Raw genomic sequence first — 21246 nt, forward strand, 5'->3', positions numbered from 1 at the left:
AATCCATAGCAAAACTGCGGTGTCACCTCTCCAAAACACTATTTTGATATCAGCAGTTTCATTGGCTGTAGATAAAGTCGTAATTGATACAGCACCATTAAATAACACATTTAAAAATATGAAAAAAGAAATACTTGGATAATCCAATTTAAAAGTCTGTACTTATATGCCTATTTAGCCTACCTCTATGTCATAATCTGCTGCCAATGCAATAACCTATTCTCCCTTCTCAGGTTTCTCATTCACTTCTAATATTTGTTTTATAGTGTACAATGATGGAGGGGGAAAGGAACTGGCCACCCTATCCCATTATCTCCTGGCCTAGTTGCTTCATAAGTTGTGCCTTGTTGGTATCACTTGTGAGGTTCAGACAGTTGACTGAACAACAATAACAGTGTACAATGGACATGATGCTTGATCTAAGTTGCAAGTAAGTCGTAATAGGAGATTTTAGACAGCCACTCATAAAAGTAGATCTTTTAATGTTAGGCGAGCATGTTAAAATGACTGCCTAAAAAGTAGTGTATGGCACACGTTAAAAATTATTTTATTTTGTTTGCAGGATCGCTCCACTCGTTCTGGAGCCTTGTTTTGCAAACACCCTGTTCACAAAATAAAATGCAATTTTTAACATTTGTTATCAAGAAATGAATGTGCGTGGTGCTTTATTGCATTACATGAACTACCATTCATATTATGAATAGAAAGAAAGAAGTGCATTAACTCAAAAACCGAAGACTCCACATGCATATAATCGCGAGTTTATTGTACAGTACTCAAAAAAATTTACAAAAGTAATCTTCATCTTACGATGTTGGTGACGTATAAACATCCGTTGAAATTCATCAAAAAAATTGTTGCATATTATTTTATTGTAAACTTATGAAATATGCGATATATATATATATATATATATATATATATATATATTTTTTTTTCGATCAAACAATTGTTGCATACTAATTTATTGCAAACTTACGAAGAAATATGCAGTACTTTTCGGAGCACAAAAATTAATTTGGATGTTTCTTCATAAATTTGCAAGAAACAAATACTGTATGCAACAATTCCTTTGAGCATTTTATACAGGGTGGAAGTGAAATAACCCTGCAGATTGAATGGGGTGATAGGGTACACTCAAATGAATAGAAAACCTATATTACCGTTTTGTGATTAAATGCACAGTTAATTAGAAAATTAATTGAGATGTTTCAGCAGTCTGGCAACATCACCGCTATCACAGTCGTCTTTCTTCTCGTAATACAGATGTAAGAGGTCAACGAACTGAGGTCTGTCTCTGTACGCAAATCTCTTTCTGCTATGATGTTGCTATCTGTTCACATCATTCATTGGCTTGAAATCAGCGGTCTTTAATTAAATTTACACGAAAACCCTTCACGCTATTGAAAGACGTCATAGGAATAAATGATTCTTTATTAGATTTTCTAGCTATATGGACAAAAATCACTATTCTATTCGCAATAATTACCGAATAAGAGGGTGTTAAACATTTGGGGGGGGGGAACTTTTTTTCTGAGAAAACTATGAACTTTCCATCATTATGGTATTACACTATTTTTGTTATATACAACATGAGCTATTCACTCTGAAAATCTGCAGGATTGTATTGTATTGTATTTATTAACATGCCATGGTATTCATACATGCTTACAGCTAGAATATGGAACAAGTCAAAAAACTTAATACTATTATAAAATCTTAATTTATAGTCACAGTCTAGATGAAATATATACAGACGAGATTTACAATATACTGGGTGTTCATTTCAAAGTGTGTCATGACGTCACTGTTGTTGGGTCACCGATTTGAAGCGAGTTTCAGTTTATATGTTAGAGAAGTTGCCTATTATTTAAGGCATTCTTCAATCTGAACTTGAGAACGTGTACGGTATAACTTGAACGTCGTAGCAACAGATGGCAGTCTGTACGGTCTGTGTGCTACCATAACCTCTTTCGAACTGTTTTTTGCGCCGGCAAGTCGTACGCAGGGTATTTGTTATCATCGGTTGCGTACGGCAACATTCCACAACACAAATCAAATGCTCCGTGTCCATGTTGACCGTCGAAGTTAATGTCAACAAATACGTAAGTAATCGTCTTAACCCTCTCCCCATATCCCGACAGTACGTATTTCCAAACAGTTCACATTCCTGCCACTACCGGCGTTACTGTACATATCGGCACGTACTCTTCAGAATGAACGCCGTACTTGCTAGCCAACTTCTCTGCCTCTTAGATTATACACCTGAGCTGCGGAAGTGTAGGAAGATTGAATTCTCTAGGCTCATCAGCTAGCCACATGACGGCATACAGCGAGCCAAGACACATTTTGAACTGAACACCCAGTAGTCTACTAGTATAACACTACCACCCTGTATAGATACGTAGTTATAAAATGGTATTTTCAATCTTTGTTTTTTTGTCCTGAATATGTAACATATTGCAAAATATGTCATCATTATTTCTTCATAATTTATTTTCCTCTACACTTATTGAGCCTATGTTTACAATATAGAAAGGAGGCTAGATCTGGGAGTCTGATTATTGCACATAAGCGACCATCTCCTTTTCCCATATCACAGCTTTCAAAATAAAGGTGAGATTTATAAATAATAATTTAAATAAATGTTGTCATGTAAATGACACAAACTTTCTGACTATTCATTTTATGCAGAAAGTAACAGAACTTCTATTTTATTTAACATTTTGTCAAACGAATTGTTCATGGCCATCTTGTTACATAACTTTTTTTGTACCGGTATGTATTCAGAAACATCAAGATATATCAATATGATAATGAAATTGAAATGATAATGATAATTGAAATAAGTTGGTACAAGTAAGGTTCAGTACTTCTTAATTTTCTTCACTTGGGGTGAAAGTCATGGACGAATCTGCCATGAGTGGACTGTAAAATGAAATTTGCTAATTTTTATGTGTTCTTCTGGCATCAAAAATGGAATCTTTTTCCAAAACCGTCTTCATCCTATTTAACCTCCCCAATATCTATTTATCTGCACATTAGGAAAAATGCTTAATGTAAGCTCTTTGGTAGGTTACATAGGTACTTCACATGTACTGTCAAATTTCAAGGATTTCCCAAATGCCATGACAGTCATCCAAAATTTGGCATTGAAGATCTCTCATTTTAGAAATTTTAGTGTGGCATATAGCTATTTCGTCCCGTGCTATGGCGTCGTGGTCTAAGGCATCCTGCCTAGGACTCGCGTTACGGAATGCACGCTGGTTCGAGTCCTCATAGGGGAAGAAATTTTCTCATGAAATTTCGGCCAGTGTATGGGACCGGTGCCCACCCAGCATCGTGATGCACTTGGGGAGCTACGATAGGTAGCAAAATCTGGTTGCGAATGCCAGTTATAACGGCTGGGGGGGATCATCGTGCTAACCACACGATATCTCCATTCTGGTTGGATGATCGTCCACCTCTGCTTCGGCATGTGGGTGTGAGACCAGCAGCCGGCTGGTCGGTCTAGGCCCTTCACTGGCTGTAGCGCCACGGATTATTATATAGCTATTTCAGATATGCTAAATCGAAATTTTTTAAAAAGATTTAACTCAGAAATCATTTAGGATATGCAGTGGTTACAATATTCAATAACTAGAATACCATTGCTTTTTGGCAGTGACTAAAATGAGGTGAAATCGTGTTATACATAAATAACTTTTTGAAATGCATCACCATTAAGTACTGCAAGTTATTTCTTTTTAATGTTTCAGGAACACAATGTATATTATTAGATCAAAATTTTGCTTTTAATATAATAACAAATTAAATATTTTTCTTAATGAAATTATTACTAAATATAATTTCTTAACATGATATATACATCACAATTTCATCTCTAACTGAAGTAAAAATATGTGATGTCTTTTCTTTACTCGTATTGCTTTAGACATAATCATCTGAAATAAAGTTCTGTTTAGGTACTGTATTCACATCCCATTGTCAATTTAAAAGAATTATACTTGGCTTTGTGTTGTATTCTTATATTCTTAACATACTAGCACCGCCCCTACAGATTACATTGTTGTATATGAACACGTAATGATACTCACGTGCTTATTCTTCAAAAATAAAATTGCAATTACAGAATATTTTGTAACTTCCATTGTAAGATTAGTAAAAGTTGCGTGATTGATAAATCATCTTTCTTATTGTGTCCCTTGAAATCTTTCTTTTTCGTGTCCACAACAGATACAAAAAAATCAGTCTCAAAAAAAAGTTTTCAATTACACGAGTCATTTATTTAGTTGTTTCGTTATTTCACTCTATTTACATTGTAATTCCTAGGAACTGCTTTTTATAACCAACATTCGTACTACTGTACTCCACAATAAGATAGCAATGAAAACCTCTTTCACCATCTTTGAATTGTAATTCATTGCTTTGCTCGTTACTTGCAAAGTCGTGTCTTTACTTGCCCATCATTACCTGAATTATATCTCTGAATTGCTAAATGTTATCATTCACTATATGCTTTTCACATAATTTATTTCTTTCATTATTACATAATTCCACATTCCACAGTGTGTCAGGCAATGGCAGATAAGAAATGCCAAGTTCATGTGCCATTTTAAAGCAGAAGTTTCATTTCATACTTAATTATATTCCTAAATTAATTAAATATATTAGTTTAATGAATTTTTTATGCATGTTCGTTCAAAATGTTGTAAGTTTTACACAGATAACAAGAATGTTTTTGTTTACTTTTTCTTTCTAGATGTAAACTCGTTGAAGCATGGTGCTATATACTCTTCATCTCAAGCTAAGAAATATGAAACTATGAATTTGCGCTTCCAGTAATGTACGTGATATTATGCGAAGTCACATAAAATTACTGTCATTACTTCATAATATTTATTATTACGTGTGAATGATTTCCTATTGGGAAATGCAAATCAAGAGTGTTAATCTCGCTGATCCTTCATATTTCTTTAAAATGTTTTGTGTTGGGAATATCTTTCGTGTTTGATTACATACATACAGTGTACTTGGATAGATCATGTGCATATTTTAAAAGTGCTTAAACGGAATCTCAGAAGGCTTTGTTGAAGTACTGCAAAGAGGCCTCGTTTAGTCAGACCATACATCAATTCCAGCATGAATTGTAATCATTCTTACAGCAGTAGCATGCATTGGTATAAAGTATTTAAATGGCAACACGTTTATTAGTCATGAATCCTGTTTTCTCACTCAACATGTCAGTATGGTATGTACTTCGTTAAAGTAATCATGGTATGTTCGTTTCGTAGTCGTTAATATTAGCAAACTTTTATCATTGTATGTTGCTCTTCAATTTTCTTCCCATTGTTCTCACCTATAAAAATATTTTCTCCATAATATTGCTGTGGAATCTCGGCAGCTAATGTTTATATTGATATAAACATTGAGGAAATCGCAAACATGGTGCGTGTAATATGTTGGAAAATGACACTTGTTATTATGTACATTATTGTATCCTGCCTTTCCAGTGCTGGAGGGCAATGAACAAACAACCCGGTGACATGTAACAGCCCATGACTCATGATGCACGTAAAGACCAAAGATTACAATTTCTTTTGGTTATTCTAAGTTTACTCTTTTATAATTTGATTTAAAAAATGCTATTATGTGAAGTATATTCCAAGTTGATTCTCTTACAAGTTAATTGTGTTCCAAAACCTGTTTCTGAAGTCAATATACTCTGGGATGTAAACATTGGGTTGTTGGTCCAGAAGACTTTGTGTTGCATTTTTGTTGTAGTTAACAAAAGGAATTCTTAGTGTAAATATATTAATTTTATTATAACTATTATTATCATTATTATTCTAGTCGTTTGTATTGTGTACAGTTGTCTTCTCGGAATACAATACATGATCACTCAAACATGTCTTTATTCTTCATCATCATGTTGTTATCCTATAACTAATAGTATTAAGATTTTAAGTTAGTAACATTATTAAACTGAACTATGAATATATATATATATATATATATATATATATATATATATATATATATATATATATATTATTATAATGTACCGAAGTACATATGATATTTCCATGCAGATATTCTGCATCATCATACGATGAAAGAGTAATGGAACAGAGAAAAATTCTCTCCGGCGCCGGGATTTGAACCCGGGTTTTCAGCTCTACGTGCTGACGCTTTATCCACTAAGCCACACCGGATTCCACCCCGGCGTCGGAAGAATCGTCTCAGTTTTATGTTCCAACTCTTGGGTTCCCTCTATTGGCCGCCCTCTGCACTACGTCATAGATATCTATGAACCTAGGACCGAAGTCCACACATCTGCTGAGGTGCACTCGTTATGAGTGACTAGTTGGCCGGGATCCGACGGAATAAGCGCTGTCTTAAATCACGAAGTGATTTACGCATATCATATATGTTATTATAATGTACCGAAGTACATATGATATTTCCATGCAGATATTCTGCGTCATCATACGATGAAAGAGTAATGGAACAGAGAAAAATTCTGGTGTGGCTTAGTGGATAAAGCGTCAGCATGTAGAGCTGAAAACCCGGGTTCAAATCCCGGCGCCGGAGAGAATTTTTCTGTTCCATTACTCTTTCATCGTATGAACTATGACTGTTTATTGAGGACCCTACTGGGTTGAAAAAAATTTTTTTTTTATATTTTAAAACAATTTTTACCATATTTTTAGTGTTAATTAGGGTGGTTAAAATTTGAAGTGATTTAGGTACACAGTTTTCGACTTATTGCAAATTAAAAAAATTATTGAAATAATTTTGAAAAAGTCTTAGGCATCCTAATTTTTTAGTTGTCACTGAAATTTCTTGGGTACACATCTGAAATATGCAGAGCATTCGCCTACGGGTGGGGAGATTCATGAGGAAGTACATTGTGTATCATCAGATGGTTCTTTTAGACGGGCAGACATTATTGCTATCAACGGACGCTTAAAACGGGCTCTTGTTCTTGACCCTACTATCCGTTTCGAAAGAAACCTAAATCAGGCCACCGAGGTTGATATTGAGAAGTGAAGTCCATATATGAACCTTGTCTGCCGTATCTTTCTCAAAAGTACAACATCCCTCTTAAACAATGGTCCGTCATTGGTTTGCTGTTTGGCAGTAGAGGTTCAATCACAAAATTCACATGGAATTATCTTAAGGAACGTCACATTCCTTTTGATTATGTAATGTCTATTCTTATAAATATTATCAAGGATTCTCTTCAAATATTACATCATCATCTCTATTTCAATTAATTAACTTATATTTGCCTTCAACAATTAACTTTCTTTTTTCTTTAATGTATCACATCACATTATTGTACATGTTTATTGTATTCAGGACCCTTGTGGTCACTCAAAATTCTTTGAGCTGATGTCTATAACTTAGAAATTTATTTTTACGTCGCTTTGTGCGCGCAGTTGTTGAGACACACTCGACAATCAAGGACATTAAGGTCGACAAGTTATCAGTTGTGAGCCAGATTTGCAGTATTTAACACGTACAGTGCAGTTTCTTGACACAGTTGCTTAAATATTCAGCATGTGTGTAAAATTTGTTAACAATGCAAAATGCAAAATTCACGTTTGAACAGAGAGTTTTTATGTATGATGCATATGTGAAAACAGAGTCATGTAGAGAGTTGCGTAGGCAATTTGAAGTGAAATATTCGGGTGCTCCAATTCAGGGTAGAGAAACTGTTAGACGTCTTGTTAACAAATTAAGGACAACAGGGTCGATAAATGCTACAATTCCTAAGCGAAAACAAAGAGTATTGATGGAAGAAACAATTGATGAAATCAGTGCATCATTTATACGCTCTCCTAATAAATCTCTAAGACATGTTTCACAGGAAGTTAGTGTTTCAAAAACATCAGTCTTTACTGCTGCTAAACTTTTAAAATTAAAACCCTACAGAGTATAATATAGAAATCGGAAGCTTACGGATAGACAATTCCCGCAAGCGATACCGCAGGCAGGCCACTTTCCTGGCCCCACCTGTAGGCGAACGCTCTGTATAAGTAAGATGTACTATGGGTTTTCTTTTTTTTGTACAGTTTTAATGTAGAAAAAATATATACCGTATGAATTTTTGAAATAATTATTTTCCACTTTTTCAAACATTGACACACAATATTTTTTAAGGTAATGCATTTATATATCCATAGTAGAGTTTATGCACAACAACATACATCTGTGTATGTGTGTAAATTTTCAAGGAGATCTGAGTAAAACTGTGAAGCACTTGAAACATTTTGGATTGAAAAAAGTGTTATTTTGAGAAAAAGCCACTCTAACATAACGAACAACCTAAAAGGCCACTATAGTTCCTTTAAAAATGGTCACGCACGAAAAATAAATGTATCCCCATGTAATGCAAGAGTTAGGGTATGATTTTATGCCAAAACCCCAATTTTCGTTTCAGGACTATTTTAGGCCTAAAATCTCTGTAGGTTCCCCCCTTAACCCTCCTTAATTCCCTTATTAAGTTTTTAGTATCGTAATAAAAATGGTTTAGTTACAGTTTGAGTTCTCAATAAGAAACTACACATTGGACAACCACTAGTCTCCACATGGATGTAGTGCGATTCTATTGGCTTCTGGTTGAAGGAAAGGCATATAATCATCATTTTAGCATCTTGTGCTAAGAAACGATCATGTTTTATCAAGAATTGCTGATATCTTGTCACACAATACATAGGATTCCTAAAAGATGAGAAGTAAACATAACATGATTGATTAATTTTTACAATACGTATACTAATATAAAGTAAAACAATAACTGGACAGGAACATGTTAATAGGTTTTAATTAATGTAGTGAGCTTTTTTTTTTAACGTGGAATGTTTATGAGCTTGATATTCCAGAAATCTGGTCATACTTTCTGTCAATGTAGTAACATCATTAATTACTATTTGGATAATTGGAATTATGTGTTTAAAATAAAGTACTGTAGCTTCGAATCCAGTCAGCCATGATAATGTATAAAAGGAAACAAATTAATGTGATATAATGAATTCATTGTTATTTGTACACAAATGGGGTGATTAATAAATGTGGGGAATATAAAGCTAGAAATAATTAATTTAATATAAAGTAATTAACTCTGATATTAATTTCCAAATTAATTCAATTCTCTGTGATGACATTATTATTCATTACAATTTCAAACAACTCATTTGCGGCATATTGATATGAATCATTTCGACTATGATTTTTAATTTTGTAAACAGCTTTCCCAATGACGGGACTGCCTCACTGGACAAAGCATAATAAACATATTGAGTGAAAACAAAAAAAAAGACCATAAAAGAGAAAGGAGGGGAACGAACAAAAGGGAAAAGTAAGTACAGGAAAGATAATAGCATGCATAACAGGCCTAAACATAGTAAACAAACAGATCAGATATTCGAGCAAGATTCTCCCTTTTTAAGAAACAAAGTACAGATGGTATTTTAAAATGGCAAGTGATCCTCTGATAGCGGCAAGGGAAACATCACTAATGTCTCGAGACAAAGCCTTGTGGAATGAAAAAGTAAATTATGAAGTAATTAACGAGTAGACTCTGCTTTGTTAAATTTAAATATGGGGAATATGAAAACAGGAATGAAAAATATCAAAATTTTATTTCAAATTACATATTCTTACAGCCCCAACCATGCTCAAATAACAATCATAAAGAGCATACACGTTTCACGCAGATATAGGGATTCGATAAATCTGTCACTTTTATTGTTTTTCACATATAGAAGAGAGTTAAACTCTCCCCTTATCTCCCCCCATGTGTACGGTCTTGCTTGCTAACAGACTTTTAATAGACCATCTAAAAAAGTTGATGTAAAAATAAATGATTACTGGAAAATAATTTTATTATAATAGGCCTATGTAACTGAAAAGAACGCATTTTTAATTTCAGTTTTTGGTATTCACTTTACTATCATCATTTGGTGTTTAAAGACCCCTGAAAATGATGACATTAGGAAATGATAAGAGATACTAAAAAAAAATGCGATGACATTTATTATAAGTTCCAAGTTATAAGGACCCTTACCTTTTAATGAGAGATTATGTGAAATATTTTACAATGAATTCAGAATATTTTATTTTCTTCTCCCACCAGAAATATTGTGGCTTAAGTTCCTAAGCTACTTCTTTAATTTCCATTCCTAAAAAATAATAATAATAATAAAATCCACCTGCCATAACAGGTGACCATATAGATCCGGAAAACAATTTAAAAAGTGCATATATGGAAGAGAGAAAAATCTTTGCAATACCATAGCAAATTATCTTAATTATTGATTTTCAAGTCTAATTTACTCCTGTTACTCGTGATGTATTCTACGTATGTCTTATGGCCTATTAGTAGGAAAAGAATAATTTGTAACCATATTTCTCTTACTATTATTTCATTATTAATGCTTGGAAGTCTGTATTTTATAAATTGAAACTCGCATTACTAACTCCCAATGAAACAATATGGTAGAATATGTCAAGACCATAATAATCATCATCGGAAAATCGCATATAAATTGTTTCAGGGATCTGATGAATGTTTTGTTTATCCACTAAGTTGCTATATTAAATTGTTAAAATTTTTATTTTTCCATCATTAGAAAGATTATTAACTTTAATGGTAAAGAATAGAACGTAAAAAGTATATGTCTTATTTTTTTTATACAGAGATATCGATGTGTGTTAAAGTTTGTAGTGACATCTCTTGGCAGTTCTTAGTAACTACAATTAACAACAGTGGTAGTGGCGTAAATCGACCTGTATTTGTTTTGTGTCTACAATAACTATTAATCAACGTCGAGTGAGCTAGAGGTGAGGTCTAGAATCATTTTGACATAAAATAAGGATTTGACATAAAATTTATGACGCGAGATTATCGCTAGTACAAATTAAGATTTCAGTACAAGCCAAGGAGAGATATATAGCCCAGTATGTTTCTGGACAGCATATTTCCTGGAAAATCCAGATCATCCGGACTTAAAAGTGCTCTTGCGCATGCCTAGAAGACGCCATTTTGAAGGTGAAAATTTGATGGTAAAGTGGCAGAAATTGTGATGATTTTCATCTGTATTTTCAGTTATAAGTAGTGTGGAATTATTTTGTAAAGTTGAGTTCGAATGTTCGAATTGTGTGTGGAGAAGGTGTTGAAGATATTCAAATCTGTTGTTTATTACAGCCGATGATATTCCAATAAAGGAGTCACAATAATGTAGTCCCATTCATCTTTTCTTTATACAGAACTTAGTTATTTGTTACAAATACAGGTTTCGAGAGCCCTATCGCTGAAAATAGTATGACATTCATTCTTATCTATTGTGTTTTGCCTTTGCTGTATTAGTGAAAGAATGTAGTATTGTGTATATACATTTTGTTCTATTCAGAAACATAGTCAATATGTCATTGTTAGTTTTTGTTTATTTGAATCTAAGACCAATCTGAATTATTATTTTAGGTCGTACATTATATGAATGGAACATGGCTTCATGTAATCTGGTGTGAGAGGGGAAATACACATTGTATGCAAGTTGAAAGAACATACCAGCGAGTGCTTCAAGCAACTCCCACATTTGGGAAGATCGGGTGCAGAACTTCTCAGTGTTGAAAAAAACCGGTATATTATGCCAGCTGTACCCAGGTGGGTTACCATAACATTGAACAATTAATATAATTGTAGTATTTTATAGAAATATATATGAAATGTGTCAGTGACGAGGACTTGCTGTCAATTTAATGGAGATAATACTTGTGTAATTTTATTGAATTCTAACACATAGTTTTAGTTTCTAGTGTACTAATATACTACTTTATATTTCAACGATGATTTAACTCTTCACTTACATCATTATTGACATGTAGGAGTATTGTGTTGGGTGTTAGCCTACATACCTAGGACCTATAGGTCATTGTTAGGCTAGGCCTACACATTGTGCATGGATAACAGATATAGGTCATGATAGGTTTTTTTATTAGGAAATACTAAACAAAGACCTTCATCGACTCTGTTAGCTTGATAAAATGAATAATTCCTCTTTTGAATAGGAGGCAACTGTGAAGTGGAATCCATTATCCATAAAAGTATAGTAGGATGCCAGTGATGACTAGTACAGATGAATTTTGGCGTGGGCGAGAAACTGCCTATTTTTCTCAGAATACCATAATTCAGGATTTAGTTTCATTTGTGCGTTGGAAGTCTGTAATACGGCATTATCGATTTTCTTTCCAAAAGAGAATTTTTATCATGTTTAATGTTAATCATATTTTCGTTCTGTTTTGAACACATGAACCTAAGAGATAATCACTTATGATAACCACTCGACTATTCAGGACAATATAACGTTAAATGCGTCTGGTGGTAAGGATTAGAACATAGTTACGGTATGCTGTAATTGTTAATTAGGGTCTATATTTGACAGTAATACTAAGCAATAAGACTAATAAGTTAACCTTCATAATTTTGTGGCATGTACCTATTACAAATAGTTACGAGTGATATTACGTTATAGCTAGTGTGTCAGTAGACAGTGATAATATAACAGTAAATTAGCTCTAATATAGTCAGCATTTTAAATGTATTTTAATAATGTAGTTTTGTTGAAGTTGTATTTTGATAACAGGGTTTGACAGTCTTGATGGAAGAACCTTACTTAAGTCACCAATCTATGCGGGTAGAGGTTATGGTGATGCTGGCCAACTGACAGATGGAAACAGTTACAATCAGGGACGGAACTAATATGTAAACCATAGAAAATACTATAGCCTGACAGTATTTCGCCCACATCAAAGAAAATACTAGAAATATGTACAGGTATATATTTTTTAAATCTATAATAATAATCATCATCATCATCATCCAAACAATTATGGTGTCAGTGAGTCATTCTCGGTCCACCTTTTGTTTTTGGACTGCCCAAAGATATCTTCCCCCGAGGACGGTATTGTAGCATGGCTTTTGGAAGTCTTATTACGATTCATTCGTTGGACATGGTTTTTCCACTGCAGCTGGTACTTGTTTATAAACTGTGAGAATGGTTGTAGTAATTGAAGTTCTTGCATGATATCCTTATTTCTTTTGTGGTCCAAGTGACTATATCCTAGTGTTGCTCTCATAAATTTAATTTCACAGACTTATTCTGCTGATATTAGTACTTCTCATTGTCCATGCTCCACTTCTTTAACATGGTACAGGTCTAGCTAAGGTTTCATATAAATGTATTCTTGTGTGTCGCTATGGCGGGTAATTGTTCGTCATTCGCCCATATGAAGCCAGTTATGTAGACCAATTTACCAACAGATTCGTCCGTCCGCTATATAAAACTGGTCTACACTACACTCACAATAAAGTGAGATGATAGAGAGATTTTTTGGGATGCGACAGGGGAAATTCTTTTGTTATTTGGACTGCAGGCTTATCCAATGTAAGTCATAAATTGGAGGTACTCTGATGATCGAATCCAGATACTAGAAAGTCTTATTCTTTCTACACATTTAGTCCGTCGAATTAGCTCTGTGGTAGCATGTCTGCCTCCAGACTAGCTGGCCCGCGTTCGATTCCTGGCAGGGTCAGAAATTTTCATGTAAAATGTATACCTCGGGACTAGGAGAGATGGCGGTGCACAACTTATAATCACTAGATTGTGCACCAAATGCCTGGGTTAAATCCCAAATCTCTCTGCAGTGCATATGAAGGGAAGGCATATGTCACTGTTGATAGTGATTTGTCCGTCGGATGGGAACGTTAAGCCTGGTGGCTCCCTTGGTGCTATTCGACAGGAGTAGGCTACTTGCTGGCACCGGGTTTCCCCTTCTCCCTTTCTCATCATCATCATCATCATCATCACTCATTCCAGACACTACACTTACAGGAACATTTACACATACAGTCACTCTAGTACATGACATAACTCTCCACAGATACACATCGTGTACAGTGTGACCCGTCAAAGTGGAGTACAACTAGAAAATGGGTCACAGTTCTGTCATCTCTCCACAGTATGCGGAACCCGAATCACGCAAGTGAAGTGGGTGGGCATTGGATACACACACACACTCTTTCTACACATTTACGATAAGTCTATTTCCTTAACAAGCTTATAACTTATTAAAGCTATGCTGAAGTAATCCTCCCTCCCCCCCACTCCCTTCGCCAGTTTGTTTTTGACATCCAGCTCTTCAATAAAATTATATAAGAACTCGGTTGTATGTCTTTTTTTTTATGTAGACTCTGCAATTCTGCATAGTTTTCATAGAAATACTATAGGCCTATAGTCAACTTGACAGAATCCTGCTGAAATAATACATATTGATATTCTGGAGCAATAATTAGTTTGGGAAACGGATAAAGTATTCAAGAATAGCATTAAGGTCTAATTTTTATAATTGCATAGTTTATGTAGCTTAGTATGGCTGACTCAAGGAGAGCAATGTCAGGAATTATCCAGATTGCATGAAATTATTAATAATGCCACATGCCGTAATCAAATTAGGTTTTTTGTGTATAGTTAAAAGGGAGCGAAGCCCTGAATATAAATTTTGTAAATAGGTCAGTCCTATTGAGCTACATAAGTTAAACAGTTACCCTAATTTTCCGTATTGAACATGATTGAACACCCATTTATTACATTACAGACATCGATTATAGATCATAGTGCCATTTTTTGCATTACTTTCCTTTTTTTCTGGATTGCTATTATTTATGTAAAGTTATTGTATATAGGCTACGATGAAAATTGCATAGATTAAACATATTGAAAATATAGGAAATACACTGGGAGTTTATCGTTATGTCAGCTTTTGTTGTATGGAGGTTCGACTGTATTTGAAAATGCTACATTGGATAATTCGCGGGTGCTTGTGTAAAGGGGGTTAAGTCAAATTGTAAGGTATGTAAACTTCTCTTCTTTGGTACTGAACAAAACCCCTTTGTCACAAAATATGGAGCACTGTAACTGCATCATAGATGAAAGAATGGCTTAACCTCTTTAACACAAGAGAAAAGTAATTATGGATAGTTCAAATCTGTACTTATTCCAGTTTAGCCATTCATACTTAACCCCCTTTACACGAGCACCCGCGAATTAGGATTAATGAGAATTACGGTTATTACATGGGGATTTTTAATTAGCGTAGACTGATCCATTGACAGATTTGCGGAGTATGTTACAGATTTTGATTTAGGCGTAAGTAAGTTTTAGATCAAGATTTTTCACTGCAAATCATGTTGTGAATTGTAGTACACAGAATAGTTATGAGAAAAGTTTTCTCTTCTGCCACTCTACACTTTCTCCATCATGTTAGACCACCACTGTCAGAATGCATTATAGGACCCACCCCGAGTATTCCATAGTATCGATTATATATTGTATATTTTCGATTATTATATCAAGTATGCCATCTTAACAATACTAAATACATAGTACTATAAACATGTAAAATTTAATAAAACCAACAACATTGAAATTAAGCTCATATTAGTCACCTTTGTTATACAATATTAAATTTTATTCAAAATAAAGCTAAAGAAACAAACCAAAGCTAAACTTAAACACAGAATCATTAAACTTTCAAACAATACAACATTGGTATTAATACAACAATAAAATTAAGTTCATATTAGTCATATTTACAATATATTATAAAATACTAATTCTGCTCCATTTATACTGCATTTTTGGTCCAGGGAAAATACTGGTCTTTCACAAAAAATACATTTTTACTAGTATTTTCCCTGGACCAAAGAATTAAAAACAAAATTGGTTTAAAATTACCATTTTACCATGAACCTCACTGGAGATGTTCCGTTTCATCTTCTCTGTTATCCAAGTGATTTCACAAAGTGCTATGATACGGCGTTCCTGTGTCTATCATTTTAATACTTTGTAATTTCCGATAACATCTCCACAGGAGTTCATCTTGTTTACCTTTAAATTTCTTCAGTCTCATCCCAGGATTACATGTTTCACAAAACATTTCACTCCTAAGTATACCACATTCGCATAAAAACCATAAACATAGCCTACATGTCTTTATTCATGGATAAAGCTACTAGAAAGTTTAAAACTTATTTATAATTCCATAATTTGCATTTTGAGGCCTACATTTTAAATCAAGAGGGAGAATTTGATCCACTTCTTTTTTATATTTAACTGCAGCATTCGAAATTGCCGCCATGATTATGATCAAACTAATTTACAACAATATTGATTGGTTGGCAACATAATGAAAACAATATATATCGATCACTTAATTGATCGAAACGCAACTTCCGTTGACCTTTTTTTGTGGCTTTGCATATTTTTATATTTAGGGTGGGTCCTATAATGCACCTGTTCCCTACTGTCATAATCTTTGTTACAATCTCTTTCGATTCTTCATTTATGTGGCCACCAATACTCTCATGTCACCGCCGTCGTCGTCATCATCATCATCGTCATCATTATCATGAAGTGTGCTGTGGGTCTAACAATGAAAAAGAGAAAGGAAAAGGCATAATTGAGAGAATATGGAACTGATATAATTATGTGAGCGGCAAGCATTCCTGACCAGTAATGTAATCCAGATACAAAGGATATGATAAAACCATGTTTAATTAATATAGAGGGCTTTCATTTCAAAACTTCCCAGTCTAAATAACTATTTATTTCAATTAAATTTAAACAAAAAACACATATATTTAGATATTGAGGAGAAAGTTTAAAATCAGTGTTAATTCCATTTTAAGTTTCATCTGCTCATCCCTACCACCCACCCCTTTGAAATTTGAAATGGCTTCTTATGACACTTAAATTTGAAAAAGTATGTTGTTGTTGTTTTCTAATGCCAGGCATTTGACAAAGTCATTTGACCTCTTGCACTTCAATATTTTTCAAAGATATTGTCATGGTTAGCCACTGACGCACAGATTTTGAGATGTTCTGAATCCATTTCTTGATTTGAGTTGCACAATGGACAGTTAGGAGACTGATATATTCCAATTCTATGCAGATGCTTGGCCAAACAGTCATGGCCTGTTGCCAATCTAAATGCAGCTACAGACGATTTGCGTGATTTGAAAAAGTATTGAATTGTTTATATATCTCATTTGTTCTGACGTCTTTTGTTTTCTATTATTGCTAGGCAATGGATGTTGTTGTTGTTGATTAGAGCTGAAGACGGTGAAACTACTAAGACTATTGTTGCTTATAGGTTATTTCAGGTAGTAACACAAACTAGTATTAAGGAATATAAACCTCTTCTAAAAATATTTAATACTGAAAGCTGAAGTTTGAATTTACATTATTCTGTCTCTTGTCGTATGGAGGTAGACACATTCCGCGTTACCTATGATGAAGGATGGATAGAACAGAGAAAAATTCTCTCCGGCACCGGGACCTGAATCCGGATTTTCAGCTCTACGTGCTGACACTTATCCACTAAGCCACACCGGATTCCAGTTCCTATGCTGGATCGAATCCCCTCAGTTTAAGTTCTTCCTCTCAGCAATGCAGAATTCCTGCACTGAAATATCATATGTACTTCGGTACGTCATAATAATATGATATGCATAAGTAATCACTTAGTGATTCAAGATGGCGCTCATCCCATCGGATCCCGGCCACTTAGTCACTCGTAATGAGTGCACCTCTGTACATAGTGCCACTGTCACATATTATGTGACACAGTACATGAGGGTAGGCCACCAAAGGAAAAACTGAGAGTAGAACTTAAACTGAGGGGATTCGATCCGACATCAGAACTGGAATCTGGTGTGGATAAAGCGTGAGCACGTAGAGCTGAAAACCCAGGTTCGAGTCCCGGTGCTAGAGAGAATTTTTATCCGTTCTATCACTGCCATCGTGATCTAATACAGGCCGTAAGGCAGACCACGTGACTCGCTTAACAGCTGATCGCGAAAGGAGGTCTTTCAACCATATGAATTAGTTGCAGTGCATGAAGAATAACATATATTTCTCTGAAATGCAGTGTAATCGCGTCAGTAAAATTTTAAACAGTGATTGTGAGACACTTGAGACACAATTTACTTGCAATTTAAGGTATAATATTATTTTTGGTGTGAAAATTACGTTGTTGCAGGCAAAGTTCGTATGTGTAATACCTGCCTTTATTTCGATTAAATATTGCGCCCTTATGTGGTTAAGTGAAATTTTGGTCTTATAAACAGTAGGCTAAATATGTGTAATAATATATACGTGAAAGTGAAACATTGACTGGCATGTAAAGTAAGTTGTGATTAGGCCTAAGTGCAGCGTTACCGATGTTACTCTTGTCTAATCCATTATTGTTAGTTTACCGTATTTGTCTTATTAAATTTAAATTATTGCGCCCTTTTTATTTGTGAATAACCTACATTATACGAGTAAATAATACGACGTTTGATAATATACACAATTTGAACTAAAAACGAGATACATATAGAATATTACGAAAAATCATACCCTATAGTTTTCATTATTGTTACAGTATCTAGAATTGTAATTAGTTGAAATAAAGCACTCATGCTTCATTACGAAATTCTTGCACGTTCATTTATGCACGTTTCAACAATTTTTAGTTGCATCGCACGCATATTTTAATGTGTTGAAGTTATAGGTTATGTTTATTCTATCAGTACTTTCCTTATTTCCATATTCGCAATTATGCATTATAATTAAGCATAACGCTACGTATAACTTACAAATGCAATTTGTCTACACTTCAATTGTTTTTATTCGTTTCAGACGGTACTCCAGTCTGAAGTCTGATTAGTTTAATATGTTACTAGGGCTAAACTAGCGCTGAGGTAGTTCCCTTCGTATTCATACATCTTGCATATACAAATTAGTTCGGTTCGTTCAGGATTTTAATATGCCTTGCTTATAGGATCAAATGCATCTCCACAAAAAATAAATTCAACTGTTTTCAGTTCAGAAATTACCGGAACTATACCTCAGCGCTACTAAGTAATATAACGTATGTACATTTCATATGAGGGACTGTGGTGAATTTTCTACCTATAAGTAAGGACGGTAACCGTGTTCTGAAGTTTATCCTAAAAATATATTCTTCTTTATTAAATCTCAAAACCGTTTTCGTTCTCAACTTAAGCCTAAAATGTTGACGCAGATAGGTTATGTTAACATGGTAAATTCTCTTCACATAAAAATAACACAGTTTTATTTATTATCCCTGCCACATTATGCAACACATAAATGGAACTTATGCACATATTACATTGAATAAAAATTTAATTGTATTATTTACTTGTTCCCTACTTTACTGGGTTGTAATGAATTGTATTTATCTAACATACCAGATTAACACACAACTGTACATACACTAATTTCATAGGAGGGACTGTGGTAAATTTTGTACCTACAAGTAAGGAAGGTAGACGTGCCAAATTAAAATCACAATATAAATAATTCTTCTTTATTAAATCTCAAAATAGCTTCCATTCCAAACTTAAAATGTTGATGCAACCAGGTTATGTTACCATGTAAAACTCCGTTCACATTAAAATAACACAGTTTTGTAATTATTTCTGCAACATATTATGCAATAAGAAGTGTGAAGGGGTCTTATACACACATTACACTAAATAAAATTGAGCGCCGACATGCTATAAAGTAATATATTTCACTCAGCTCCGTATACTCAAATAGAAAAGCCCGACTCATCGAGTGACGTCACACATCCTGCATTACGGCCTGGTCTAGATCACGATGGCAGTGGTTCTATCCATTCTTCATCATATGTAACGCAGAGTTTCTGCACGGAAATATCATATGTACTTCAGTACATCATAATAATATATATTATTTAGATAGTTTTCATTGTTTAATCTCACTTTAAAATTATCAAATAATTTAAATACGCAAGTGTGAAGAAATAGTGATGTGCAGGTGAAGTTTGTTTACATCTTTGGTTAGTGATACTCAGGACATCATTGTCATTGGAGGAGGTTTGAGAAGGTAATGCTGGGAGTGCACTGTTGCCAAACAATGCAGACTTTCTAATTAAACATGCAGTTAATCACAAAACGCACAATAGATTATTTTATTTCTTTTAACGTATTCTGTTGCCTCCTTCAGTGTGCACAGTTACATCATCACTTTATTCTGTATGTTCAGAAGCACTGTTATTTATTCTTTGACTCTTGGTAACAGATATCATCATAGTAACGACAGTGAAAGTTCTGATAGAGGGTATACAAATTGAAAATGTTATCATTTAAACTTAAAAGACAGTTGAGAAGAGCCAGTGAGAATTATTAAATACTCTGTTTTGGAAACCAGTCTTTATCAAAGAAAAAGCCTTTTCTATGTGATATGTGAGTCACTGATGTGTATGTGGTACCAATTAAGATAATAGATATTATGCAGAGAGTACATACTAGTGTCCACACCTGTGGAGTAACGGTCAACACATCTGGCCACGAAACCAGGTGGCCCGGGTTCAAATCCCGGTTGGGGAAAGTTACCTGGTTGAGGTTTTTTCCAGGGTTTTCCCTCAACCCAATACGAGCAAATGCTGGGTAATTTTCGGTGATGGACCCCGGACTCATTTCACCGCATTATCATTTCATTCAGACGCTAAATAACCTGAGATGTTGTTACAGCGTCGCAAAATAACTCAATAAAAAAAATACATACTAGTATTAAAAGGAACTTTTGCAGTTAATCAGAATCTATGTGATAAGATATAGCAGTGCTACAAAATTATTGAATCGAGAGCTGTAGAAGGACTGAACTACTTTGAATATACCATCAATAGCGAGTTGTCCATCATGGGTTTGGCAAGCATCAGAATCCCAGTCGTCCACACCTGTGGAGTAACGGTCAGGGCGTCTGGCTGCGAAACCAGGTGGCCCGGGTTCGAATCCCGGTTCAGGGCAAGTTACCTGGTTGAGGTATTTCCGGGGTTTTCCCTCAACCCAATACGAGCAAATGCTGGGTAACTTTCGGTGCTGGACCCCGGACTCATTTCACCGGCATTATCACCTTCATATCATTCAGACGCTAAATAACCTAGATGTTGATACAGCATCGTAAAATAACCCAATAAAAAAAAAAAAGAATCCCAGTCACTTTTATGACCCATCTAAATAAATAATGACGGCATTCATATCTTACTAAATTTTATCAAGGATCGAATCTCTGATAGCTTACTTAGAAATCCTCTGTTATCTGACATCACTTTCAATTAGCAGTATTTTAATGTGTAGTAAGTTAA

The 21246-nt window shown here is 34.4% G+C and overlaps 1 protein-coding gene across 6 annotated transcripts in view; it reads left to right on the forward strand.

The window, feature by feature from the left end:
- The first annotated feature begins 10794 nt into the window (after positions 1-10794).
- Positions 10795-21246, forward strand: part of Tao (Serine/threonine-protein kinase Tao) — a 58028-nt gene continuing 47576 nt past the window's right edge. For 2 of the 6 annotated variants that reach the window (XM_069829257.1, XM_069829261.1), the window contains exons 1-2: positions 10827-11073; positions 11492-11674. In XM_069829257.1, coding sequence (XP_069685358.1) covers positions 11658-11674 — 17 coding nt within the window. In that variant the 5' untranslated portion in view covers positions 10827-11073; positions 11492-11657. Of the gene's footprint in view, positions 11074-11093; positions 11331-11491; positions 11675-12653; positions 12845-21246 lie in introns of those variants that run through there. The other 4 variants (XM_069829262.1, XM_069829260.1, XM_069829258.1 and 1 more) reach the window with 4 other exon arrangements.

The sequence above is a fragment of the Periplaneta americana genome, chromosome 6 (assembly GCF_040183065.1).
Source record: "Periplaneta americana isolate PAMFEO1 chromosome 6, P.americana_PAMFEO1_priV1, whole genome shotgun sequence".
Classification (NCBI taxonomy): domain Eukaryota; kingdom Metazoa; phylum Arthropoda; class Insecta; order Blattodea; family Blattidae; genus Periplaneta; species Periplaneta americana.